Raw genomic sequence first — 12,368 nt, 5'->3', positions numbered from 1 at the left:
GAGACCCAGACTGTCTCCATTTATGCCTGTTCTCCAAGGTATGCCCCCGAGTGCCTGATCCAGCTCAAATTCTACAGAGCGTCAGACGTGTGGTCCTTTGGAGTCACCTTGTATGAGCTGCTAACCTACTGCGACTCAGCCTGCAGCCCCATGACGGTAAGGCCAACCCCAACTCAATTCTACAGTGTGTATCTAAAGGCCAAGCTGAATGAGACTGCGGAGAACAGTCCTCTCTCTTGTGGCAGATGGCACCCGATTGTGCCCAGGGTGACAGATGACACACCCGGAGGCCAGCGTCTGACTAGCCCCACCCCCTACCTCCTCCCTAATTGAACTGAAAACTGCCACAATATGCCCTCCTACATCAGCATTCCAATAATTCTGTCTGCTGGCAGACATTCCCTGGTCTGACCTATTTCAGACCATATGGATAATGTACACAGGGTGCTCTTGCCATATGTTTGAGTGGAGTTGACGGACTGCTCCTCTGCACTGCGCAGGAGTTCAACAAGATGATCGGTTCCATCTACGGCCAGTTGACGTTAGCCAAGCTGGTGAAGGCCCTGGAGGCAGGCAAGCGGCTGCCCTGTCCAGCTGACTGCCCGCAAACGGTAGGGGCCTGGGCCTCCTGTCAGTAGATACTGTCCATATCCACTCATACTACAGACACACAGAGGTCTATCAAATACACCAGGGGTGCACAACTCCGGTCCTGGAGGGCCGGTTTGTGGGCGGGTTTTTTTTGTTTTCAGACAGCTCTATAAACTGTGCTGCTCCTGTAATTGAGCACAATATAATCTTTAGAATACAGTCTGCGGCTGTAGCTGGTGCCTATACAAATGTCTAATTCAAGATATGATTTAGCTAATTAAATAATAAGAGCAGATGTTGGCACAAAATCCTGAAACGGATCGGCCCTTTCTGTGCACCCCTGAAATACTCCTTTGAGGCAGAACCGCAGCTGTACGTTACATTGCCTTTTCACGTTCGCGTGTAATCAATGTTTCTTTTCCTACCGCAGGTGTACACCCAGATGAAGAAATGTTGGGTGAAGGCTCCCGAGGAGAGGATCGACTTTGAAGAGCTGATCAGCGTGTTCCAGCAGATGCTGGCAGAGAACATGTGACCAGAGGAGCCTGCCTTAAAGACTTTACAATCAATTACAGCAGGAGGAACTAAAAGAAAAAGAAAAAAAAAAGAATCTCTTAAGTCTACCGCAGCAGGTGGCTTCACTTGGATTTCTCATACAGTATGATCCCTTTCGCCATTTCCACTCGCAGGACACCATTTTAAGGCATCGTGTGGCTTCAGTGATTCTGAATGTAATCGTGCATCGGCAGCCAAATTAGTATTAATCTTGGATCCCAACTTAATTGTACATAGACCCACGCAAATTTTATTTTTACGCCAAAATCTTTTGCGCACTTTCCATTGGCATTAATTTTCCATTTGGTTTCGCTTAAACTGTAAACCCATATTTTTGTTAAATAAATGAACAATATTTCTATGATTGTTATTCTGGGGGAAAACAATGGGGGGGATGGGTGCATGGTGGTAGGTAAATCTGAAAGTGAAATGATCTGACCACCATGGGCTCATAAGCAGACATATTCAACTTATTCTTATACGTTTAAAATATGGCACTGGAAGGAGATGTACTCATGCATGAAGCAAGCCTAGACTGCCCATGTCACATGACTGTACTGCGCCGTGTCGGTGTGTGTGGCAGTCTCAGCGGTGAACCCACTGCTGGAAGTATTGTCCGAAGAAAGGGGAGGTACTCACTGTGCCTTGCTGCCGAAAACATTTCTCGCATTCATCAGCCAGAACCTGGTTCACTTCTTCCAGTACACGGCTAGCAGGAAGTAAAATGCATGACAAATCATGAGTGGAAGGTGAAGTCATTTAAAAGTCTACCCGACATGACCAGCTACCAGCTAGTGGAAAGATGGCGGTAAAACCGAGGCGGACACTAGAGGGCAATGTAGCCTATGATTTGGAGTGCTATCAACTCTGCTCAGATAACAAAATCAAAATAGCTCTGGCCTTAGATTTCAAAGGACAAATACATACTTGTATGGGAATAAATGTGTTCATGTATTATATTTCAAAAATAGAATAGTCAGGTCAAACAATACACAAGCTATCAGCACCTAGATTATCAGAACAAGATTTATGAGAGGTCAATAATGTCGGCGTCGAAGCCTGAAGTGGCATCCAAGACAGCTGCCCTGGAAGAGACTGTTACACGCTCACCCGTTAAAGTACAGAGTCACACAGTGTAACAGGACACAATAAAAAAGGACAACAGGAATAAATGTGCTTGGGGGTATCAGTCAATGTTTATTCTGGAATGTAAAAGCGACAATTCCTTAATTAAAAAAAAAAAAAACCAACAAAAAAAAAAAACGATTTTGTTGGGATCGGACATGGAAGAGGATGACTGAGGGAAAATGTACATAAATAAACATTCAATTAAAATAAATAAAATCAAACGTTTGTGTCAAAATCAAAAGCTTCATACTCAATATCAACTATTGAAAACATTCTTAGAACTTATATATTACACCTGTAAATATGCATGCTAAAATCCAACTGTTCCTAAAAATGGCCTATTCACAGTAAAGCAAATATCAACTTATTGAAAATATAAAATATTGCAAAAACTAATTTTAGGTCAGAAAATCTCATTTTCAAATGAAAGCTTGCAAAAATGTGTATTTTAAAGTAAATGTACAAAAGAAAGAAGCTTATATATTCTGATCTATTCTACAGACACTAGAACGTTCTTTGCAGTCATCAAAAATTGCTTCAATATTGAAAAGCCTATACACATAAATTTGAGATCATTGTTGTTCATTTCAGTCAGTATCAAGGGCTCTGGATTCTTATCAACCCTGCAGTGAATCAGCACTGTCTGTTCCCCTTGTAGCTCTAACTTGGGGCGAGCGGTGAAATAAGCCGCTTCCGTGACAGTGCTTGTAAAGTTCAGGGGAAAGCGGCCTGGTGTTAATGACTATGAAGGATATGCCTGTTTGGCAACATGCAGAATTAGGCACAACAGCAACAGTTTGGAGGCCCCTTGTGTTACGCCAGCAGGGGTCACTACGCAACACCAAAGAGACAAGGGTCTCGCAAAGCAGCCTTTCATTTCCACATACTTCACAAGGTCTTCACTGCCGAAGACTAATTATTGGAAAAGGGGGGGTACCAGCTCTTTCAACACTAACTGGGTTAGGGATCTGTGCAATGCTAAATATGAGTACCCACAAAAGACCACAGAGGTACATGTATTCAGATAAATCCCTGCATAGCCATACCAAAGCGCACACTGGAATAAGACTCGCCTTAAACAAAGGGTCCCCCACGGAATAAAACGTGGATGCATACAGCTAGCAGCACTAGAAACAGCTAGAGGAAATAGCACAGCAATACAGCATTTTGCAATCAAGCTGGGATGACACCGGCAAATAAAACTTGTCAGGATAACATCTGGTTGTTACTTTTCTGTCTTTCTTTACCCACATTAAAGTGCTGGTTCAGCGTGGCTTTGAATTCCCAGATTCCCCAGTAGCCTGCCTTATTCAGGCATGGAAGCTAATGCTAATGGAACATGCGCTAATGGCTATGAACTGGGAAAAGGTAGGGAGAGAAGATGGTACAATCACCTGAAGGGCGTAAAAACAGCCTTGATATTCCTGAATAAATGCAAAACAACAGTCTGCATTTGTAAAAAAAATAAAAACAAAAAAAAACCCCAACAACCAAAAAACAAGTTTCACTATTACAGAGATCTAAGGTTCACTCTAAAGTATTGCCTTTTTAAGGCTTGGCGTAAAGCGATCAGCCATTAAATGAAATATGCAGCTGAACACAGTACACCTTGAAATAAAGAAAAATGACTGGCTTCCTGCCAGCGTAACTTAATGCTAGAAAATGTCAGTAAGTCACGATTGTATATGTATATTATTTAAACATTTAAACATTCTGTGCTAGTAAAAGCATGGCTTTAGAGTCCGTCAGTTGCCTGAGCGGAAAAGTGAGTGAATTGTGACTTTGATCCCTAGTGCTGGAGACCGCAGGAGGTAATCAGCCATTTCACCACAGACTACAGAGAAGAGGGGAGGGGGAGGTTCGACACGGCACAGCTGAGCGCTAATACTCTCATATTGGCGTCGCGCTGTGATTAATATTGCCTGGGTGTCTAAAATAGCAAGGTCCAAGTAATCAGCCAAGACTCAAAGCAGTCTCCCTGCTTTGTCATTTCCAGGCAAGAAAACGTCAAGAAAATATTTACAGGAGAGACAGCGTGAAGTTGCTCTCCAAAATAAATCGGTTTTCCTGTAATGGCAGTTGGAAAAACATCCCTATTCTAGGTCCGTGCAATCAAGCCCTAGTATTTTCAAACAACCTGAAAGTCCACTTCATATACAAACTGGCAGAAATGCTTCTTTTCCTACAGCACAGTTTACAGAGAGTTCAGTCTAGCACTACTGTGCCTTATTGCAGTTACTATGAAACATGGCCTTGCACCTAAAGGAAGGCCACCATCCATCCGGATGAAGAGCCTTGTCCTGGGACCTGGGTCTCTGTCTCCAGAGGTCCTGGTAGGTAGAGACTCCAGCAGCATCAGAATCTCCGGTCAATAGCTGGACACTCCAACACTTACGAAACGAGAGCAAAATATATACAGCCGAAATGCCACCTTGAGGTTTCCTTAAGAAAGAAACAAGATTCATATGCGAAGGAAAAAAGCAAAAGAGCGAAGGGGAATATCACTTCTCCTAAACTAAAAAGTGGTACCTTCTTCCAAGGGGCCCTGTTTGTCCCTATTGTTGGAGGGGGGGTTTTCGCAGAAATAATAGTTACCGGACAACACACGCCCCACAAGAAGGCCCGTGTTTAATGCAAATACAAAATCATACATTAGAAAAATGTACAGGAAACCTTTTAACACCAACTGACTAAAGTTCAAAGTTAAGGCATGGACAACATCAGCGACAGAGGAGAGGGGGTACCGAGAGCATGGACGACACGGCTGCAGGGACCGGGGAGGGGCCGAGGGGGCCACGGGGTCCTAGATCCTCTTCTTTTTGTAATAGTCTGCGTACTGACCGCCCAGGCCCTGGGAATGCTGGCCCACGTAGGCCCCGTCTGGCCCCGCGTCCTGCAGAGGCAGTTGGGAGTACTCACGCTTCTGCCCCCTGGCCTGGTTCTGCAGAGAGACACAGAGACGGCTCCATGAACGCCTGAGGAAATCACAAAGCGCAAAAACAATGCAGGCAGCCAGGTTCTGCTCTGCCACGTCACATCTGTAAAGGTCAAAGTAAACGCACTCCACACATCTGGCCCACATTTTCTGGATTCGCCAGCGCTGCCTGGAATTCCAAGCGTCTGCCTCAGCGGTCCTGGGTCCTGGTCCCGGAGTGCCGCAGGGTGTGCCGGCTTTTCTTTTCGCTTTAAGATCAGCAATCAATTCAGCCCGGAGAAACCAGGTTTGGAGAGTTGATCAATTAAATCAGTTAATTACCCCGTTAAGTGCTGAGTAACAACAAAAGCCAGCACACCCTACGGCTTTTTGTTCGCCAAACTAGTCTAAACTGTTAGCTAACATTCATGGCAAACGGAAAAACGTTTGAAAGCGTTGGAGAACATTAGCTACCGCTTTAGAGTCCGTCAGTCGCCTGAGCGGAAAAGTGAATGGATTGGGTCACTCACGTAGTAATACTGGCTCCAGTCTGCGACGGTGGAGGTGACGGCCGGTCCACTCTGGGGGTGGGTGGCAGAGACAGGCGGGGCCTGCTGCACCCCGATGTACCCCGGGAGGACGGGGATGGAGCTGTACCCGGGCACCAGGCCGCTGGGGTGAACGCTGTGGGCGCTGCCGTTGCTGGCAGGGTGGAGGGCCTTGGGAGCCTCGGCCTCCTGCGCGGGACGACACCCAGAACCCCAGAGTGACTCGCCTGCCACAGCCAGAACCCCAGAGTGACTCGCCTGCTACACCCAGAACCCCAGAGTGACTCGCCTGCCCACCCAGAACCCCAGAGTGACTCGCCTGCCCACCCAGAACCCCAGAGTGACTCGCCTGCCACGCCCAGAACCCCAGAGTGACTCGCCTGCCACAGCCAGAACCCCAGAGTGACTCGCCTGCTACACCCAGAACCCCAGAGTGACTCGCCTGCCACACCCAGAACCCCAGAGTGACTCGCCTGCCACACCCAGAACACGCTCCTGTCTCAAGGTATCCATTTCAAAGCACACACACACAAGCGATAGTCAACGAGGTGTCAGCGGGCTACGTAGAATAGCCGTACTGAGCCGGTTGCATGTGCGAGAGCAGCACGGTCATGCGGGGAGGGGGGCGTAGTACCTTGCTTGCGTCTCTGTGCTGATAGGCTTGAGCAGCTGCCTGAGACATCTGCGTCTGAGAATAGTACTGACTGACAGCCTGCATGTAGGTATTGTAATCCCCGTAGGACGTAGTGGCGGTTCCCTGTAAACACAGTGTTCGGTTACAGATTTGCAAGCCTTCAACGCTGTACACAGCATCAGCTGCAATCATCTTGTTGCCTCACTGGGGAACTTAAAAGTGCTTGTGGGCCAAGGATTCACTTAGGCTTAAATACGTAAAACATTATACTCACAAACACACAATACAGTATTACTGAATGAGGAACAATGCCAGAAGGGCAGAAAATATTGTAATGTGCAAATAAGGAATGGCTGGAGTTTCTGAGAGTTGGTGCGCTCACCTGGGTGAAACACATCTTAGAGGAGCTGGGCTGTGTGAACACAGATATCTTCAACAGAGGAGAGGCAGTGTTAGAGATGGCAGTCAGTGTGGACAGACTGTGTGTGTGTGTGTGTGTGTGTGTGTGTGTGTGTGTGTGTGTGTGTGTGTGCGCGCGCGTACCTACCTGGCCCTGCTCTTTCCCATAATCAGTTCCTGTGCTCTCCTGTGGGGCGGCGCTGTAGGCCTGTGTTTGGTAGTGCTGGTACCACTGCTGCATGGCTTCCTACAGGGAAGCGGAGTCAGAGAGAGGCTCTGTCTTTCTCTCCACTGCATTTCTTCACACTCTTACAGTCTCACTCACAGCTCATCGTCCCGTAGTTTTACACCGACTCTCACCCACCCACACCATGCTCGCCCAATCCATGGTTCTCTGTTCACACACACACACACACACACACAAACACGCATTTATGCACATGCGCACACACACACTACTCACAAACCCACTCACGCACCCACACTATGCTCACCCAATTGATGGCTCTCTATTCTCTCACACACACACACACACACACACACACACACACGCACCCACACTATGTTCACCCAATCGATGGCTCTCTATTTTTACACACGTTTGCTTGCGCACACACATTTACTCATTCACACACACAAGGGCGCGCACACACACACACACACACACACACTTCATCTCTGTACTCCCAAACCCCACTCATCCACCCACACTGCTGTGCCTAAATCACACTTGCTCTATCCAGCGCTTCATCTTTTGTTTAACACAATCAGTTCCCCGCTCCCTCACTCTTTCCCATCTTCTGATCCGTAATATCTCTCTCTCACTCTCTCACTCTCTCTCTCTCTCTCCGCCTTCCCCCTCTCTGCTCCATCACTCCATCACTGCTGAGTGTTGCTCTCTAGTCTGTTATTCCCTCCCCCTCCGCGGGCTGTGAGGGGATAATCTGCAGCGGTCGAGCGTTTGGCGAGAACGCGCCGTGCATCAGACCCCTGGAGGTGGTGGAGTGCGGGGGAGTGGGGGACCAGATGGGACCCAGCACCCAGAGCCAAGCGCACTCGCGCAGCCCAGTCGCACCAGCTACATTTGGAGAGATATTCCACAAAGCACACCTCCAACAGGAAGAAACACAGTGACAAAGCCCGGCCACCGTTGGGTGGGGAAGCATGCCAATTGTATACACTTATATACTGTATACACTCAATCAAAGCAGCATTTTCTTTTTCAGACCTTGTTTACGCATACATTATTTACACCATGAGCAGTTGTTTCCATTTCAGTAAGGAAAATGTATGATTAATGGAGACTATTGTTGAGCAGAGCTGAGGAATCATAAACACACTGTCATGAGAGAGGACTGAATATTAAACATCTTTATTAGGAGAGGACATAGTGGATACCGTGAACAGCACTGTGTTACGGTAGTGGTGATGACTATGATGGGAAATCATACTGTCATCATCACTACCACAAACGGTATTCACCATGTCCTCTTCCAATAAAGATATTTAATATTGAATCCTCTTCCCCCTTTCACTAATACTGTGTTTATTGCTGTAGGTGTTTGCTATATGTGAGTAACATTGTGATGAGCAGTGTAGGTATTGTTTACCTGTGAAATGCTCTGGGTTTGGCAGTGAAGGTGTTTAAACTCTGAGTGATGCTATGTTTAGCAGTGTAGGTGTCACCTGCAAGTGATGTGACGTTTAGCAGTGTCGGCCTTTACCTGTAACTGGTGCTATGTTTAGCAATGTAGGCATTTACCTATGGATGGCGCTATGTTTAGCAGTGTAGGTGTCATTACCTGTGATTGATGCTATGTTTAGTAGTGTTGTCTACCTGTGATTGATGCCACCATTAACAGTGTAGGCGTTTACCTGTAAGTGATGCTACATTTAGTAGGCTAACTAAGTCATCTGTGATCGGTTCTCCAAAAAAAAAAAAAAAAGCATAAAAGCGTAGCAGTGGTCTTGCTAACTATTGAATGCAGACCATTTCAAAATCTGTGTTTTACACTCATTAACCTGCATTTGGATAAAAATGTAATGTTTTCCATGATACAGTATGCCAACTCACAATAACACAATAAATTATGTAGTTCATCATTTTTATTATGACACTTGTCAGAAGCAGGAGCAGATGGCGGGATTAGAGGAATTAAATAAGATGTTTTGGCATTCTAATAAAAATACATTTTCGATAAAAAGCCTAATAATACAAAAAACTCTGATTTCTGTTTTCATGTTGCAAGCTAGTGCTTGTTTTCGACTTTTCATTCAAATTAAGCGCTTTTTCCTTGAATCTCAGACTGCTACCAACGGCTGCGTAAATATTATGATCAATTATCAATAAACAACAAATTAAACACTGAAAGAGGGTCAACAAACCAGACTAACTATTTTGTTGTGGTTCAAGTCTGGGTCATGGCCCATTGTGATCTTTAAAAAAACAAACAAAAAGAACGTTTATAGAATGCGGTGTATTTTTTCCTGCATTTTTTCCTACTTTTCTCTCCGCATAAGAAACAGAATTGTGCATTAACGCGAGTGCTACGTAGGCGTCCTTTACCTGTGAGTACTGCTGGCTGTACTGCTGTGCGTAGTCTGTGGAGGTATCAGAGCCGTACTGGGCAGCGGTCTGAGTGGGGGGCTGTGGGACTGGAGCCAGCACACTGCTGTACACCCCACTGTGTGGAGCCACACTCTGTGCTTTACTACTGGCAGGAGCTGGGGACACAAACACACAACAGCATTACCCCTAAGCTCTTATCCACGTATACAGCCTGTACGGTGTGCACTTCACATCTCCGTATACGCCCTACATTAACATATAGTCAGGGGTGTATCAAAACCAGAGTACCCTATTACTTTAGAAATGTGCAGATAGCAAAGTGTGCGCAGATATCTTTCTTCCAGGCTGTAGGAAGATATTCCCTTTTTCATTTGTTGGTAGCTCGAGGAAGTTCCACGTTACTACAGAAAATAAGTGATTTGCTCAAAGAAATTAGCATTAAACAGAAATGAGTCTCACTTTCTAATGACACATAACTGGAAATGCACATTTTGCTATGTATCTGAATGTTTAGTCCATTTAAAATCAGCATGTTCCGAAGTAGCATAATAAAAAATAATGATAAAAAAAAAATCTCCTGTTCGGGAACTTGTAAAATAGATGTGCATTATCCAGAATGTTTGGAAGGGCTGTTATTTTTATCCCATTCCCCAAGCCAAAGACAAACTTGGAAAAGTGTTGTGGACAAAACTCTGTGACACTTACAGCTTAAAGGCATACTATGCAGGATTTTCACCTTGAAAATATTATAAAACAAACATTCAGTCATTACTATGATACACTGGCAACTGGTGTCTGTGTTCACTTCTGCCCAATACCTTGCTTGTCTACTTGTATTTGTTATTCTAACTCCTCTGGCCGCTTCTGGGTATGGGCCTGTATTATTTCTGTGCTGTATCTGAAAAGCATGTGCCCAATACACTGAACTTAAACACTCTATGATCCAATAGAAGAGTGTGTGTTGCGTCTGAGCTCAGTGTCTGTTGCGTCTGAGCTCAGTGTGTGTAGCGTCTGAGCTCAGTGTGTGTAGTGTGTCTGAGCTCAGTGTGTGTAGTGTGTCTGAGCTCAGTGTGTGTAGTGTGTGTAGTGTGTCTGAGCTCAGTGTGTGTAGTGTGTGTAGTGTGTCTGAGCTCAGTGTGTGTAGTGTGTGTAGTGTGTCTGAGCTCAGTGTGTGTAGTGTGTCTGAGCTCAGTGTGTGTAGTGTGTCTGAGCTCAGTGTGTGTAGTGTGTCTGAGCTCAGTGTGTGTAGTGTGTCTGAGCTCAGTGTGTGTAGTGTGTCTGAGCTCAGTGTGTGTAGTGTGTCTAGTGTGTCTGAGCTCAGTGTGTGTAGTGTGTGTAGTGTGTCTGAGCTCAGTGTGTGTAGTGTGTCTGAGCTCAGTGTGTCTAGTGTGTCTGAGCTCAGTGTGTGTAGTGTGTCTGAGCTCGGTGTGTATAGTGTCTGTTGCGTCTGAGTTTGGCAAATGTGGACTTAGTGCACTCAAGGTCTCGGTACCTTGTAGGACCATGCCGGGCAGCACACTGGCCAGGTTCAGGTAGGGGTTAGATGGCAGCTTGAGTTCCTTGGGTGGCTCTCCCAGCAGTGAGGTTTGAGGACTGCTCTGAGTCTGCAGTCAGAACAGTCATCAGCATTAATCACACACGTCCCTCTCTGTGCGACGGAGGCGAGCATTGAGAACCCATAGGATCACATTCTCCATTAATTAAACGGCCCTTCTGGGAATTGAGAATTACCACTATTACCTGTATGCTCCCCAAAGAGCCACTCCAATACTGAATTATGGCACTTGAATTTTAATGAAAGTCATTATATTGGGAAGGGAACAATGAAGATGACTAAACTATGTGGCTGACTAAACCTTTGTCCCTGAACAATGGAAATATATATACGTTGAAAGCTATTCGTTACTAAGCAATCTGGAATCAAAGATCAGAGGAAAGCCTTCTTAGTGAATCCATCTGCAGTCGAAGCTCGGGGCCACTGGAACCATTGTCTCTTGCTATTGGACAGCTTTCAGCTGAGTGATCAAACCTTTCCACAAGTTCAGAGCTAATTCAGGCTGGAGGCCCCAGAGCAAATAAAAAATCAAAAAAAATCAAAGTCAAAACAACGTCTAAATTCTGCACACTGTAGGGTGTTCTCTTAGAGAGATAGAGAGAGAGAGGGGGGAAGAGAGAGAAAGGGAAAAAAGGAATGAGAGAGAAGAACAGTATGGAGGAGCGAGTGAGATAGATAGAGATAGAGAAGGAGAGAAGTCAAAAGATGGAGAGTTAGAGGGAGAGAGAGGAAAAGGGGGAGAGACTGAGATGGAGAGTTAGAGGGAGAGACTGACATGGAGAGCGAGCGGGAGAGAGGGGGAATAAGACGTGAAGTGAAGGGCGTGCGAGAGTACCATGCCCGCTGGGGCGCCCTCGCTTGTGCTCTGCAGACCCTGCTGTGCTTTGGGAGCTGCTCCTGGCAGCAGGGTGCCCATGACGGGGGAGCTCATGGCCTGCAGGAAGCTCTGTGCCATGGGCTGGGAGGAGGCCGAGGTCCCGGGCGGGGCTGGCTGCTTGTCGCTGGCTCCGTTCTGCTCGCCGCTGACAGGGGTGCCCAGGTGCTGCCTGCCCATGTACGGCATCATCCCGGCAGGTCCCCCTGGACCCTGAGCTGGGGCTGCCTGCAGAGGATCCTGGGGAACTTCTGTGGGGGATACATGGAGCCAGCCATTAGAGCGGCCCTTTCACCATATGCAGACCACGTTCAGACTTAATGGCTTAACAGTGCATTACGTTGCTTTTAGCAGGCGGTATTATCCAGGGCGACTCGTGTAAATGCAAAGAAAAAGGTCTAGGCAACAAAGAGCTAATGCCAGGTCATTAGGGTCACAATGGACTAGTCGCCATTCATAATGTTATATAAATTAATTAGCAGATGTGTAAACCTACATCATAAAGCTAAGTGCTGTAGTCGGTGCTAGAGAGAATGAGAGAATGAGAGAGTGCTTCAATGAGCAAATAGGGGTAGCATAGATAGGACTGATGATACAGGTT

The 12,368-nt window shown here is 46.3% G+C and overlaps 2 protein-coding genes across 3 annotated transcripts in view; one reads left to right on the top strand and one right to left on the bottom strand.

Annotated features, from left to right (window-relative positions):
- The window catches only part of jak1 (Janus kinase 1), a 37,984-nt gene extending 36,477 nt beyond the window's left edge, over nt 1–1,507 (top strand). Inside the window, exons 22-24 of the mRNA XM_061238728.1 lie at nt 39–156; nt 501–611; nt 1,022–1,507. Of these exons, the coding sequence (XP_061094712.1) occupies nt 39–156; nt 501–611; nt 1,022–1,126 (334 nt within the window). The 3' untranslated portion in view covers nt 1,127–1,507. The remainder of the gene's footprint in view (nt 1–38; nt 157–500; nt 612–1,021) is intronic.
- An 816-nt stretch (nt 1,508–2,323) lies between these two features.
- Nucleotides 2,324–12,368, bottom strand: part of raver2 (ribonucleoprotein, PTB-binding 2) — a 45,757-nt gene continuing 35,712 nt past the window's right edge. Inside the window, exons 9-16 of one of the 2 annotated variants that reach the window (XM_061238729.1) lie at nt 11,729–12,018; nt 10,831–10,942; nt 9,336–9,493; nt 6,918–7,016; nt 6,753–6,800; nt 6,371–6,493; nt 5,719–5,925; nt 2,324–5,215 (exon numbers count right to left, since the gene is read on the bottom strand). In XM_061238729.1, the coding sequence (XP_061094713.1) occupies nt 5,078–5,215; nt 5,719–5,925; nt 6,371–6,493; nt 6,753–6,800; nt 6,918–7,016; nt 9,336–9,493; nt 10,831–10,942; nt 11,729–12,018 (1,175 nt within the window). In that variant the 3' untranslated portion in view covers nt 2,324–5,077. The remainder of the gene's footprint in view (nt 5,216–5,718; nt 5,926–6,370; nt 6,494–6,752; nt 6,801–6,917; nt 7,017–9,335; nt 9,494–10,830; nt 10,943–11,728; nt 12,019–12,368) is intronic. The other variant, XM_061238730.1, reaches the window with a different exon arrangement.

The sequence above is a fragment of the Conger conger genome, chromosome 4, assembly GCF_963514075.1.
Source record: "Conger conger chromosome 4, fConCon1.1, whole genome shotgun sequence".
In the NCBI taxonomy this organism is placed as follows: Eukaryota; Metazoa; Chordata; class Actinopteri; order Anguilliformes; family Congridae; genus Conger; species Conger conger.
This window is presented reverse-complemented; position numbering and strand designations above follow the sequence as displayed.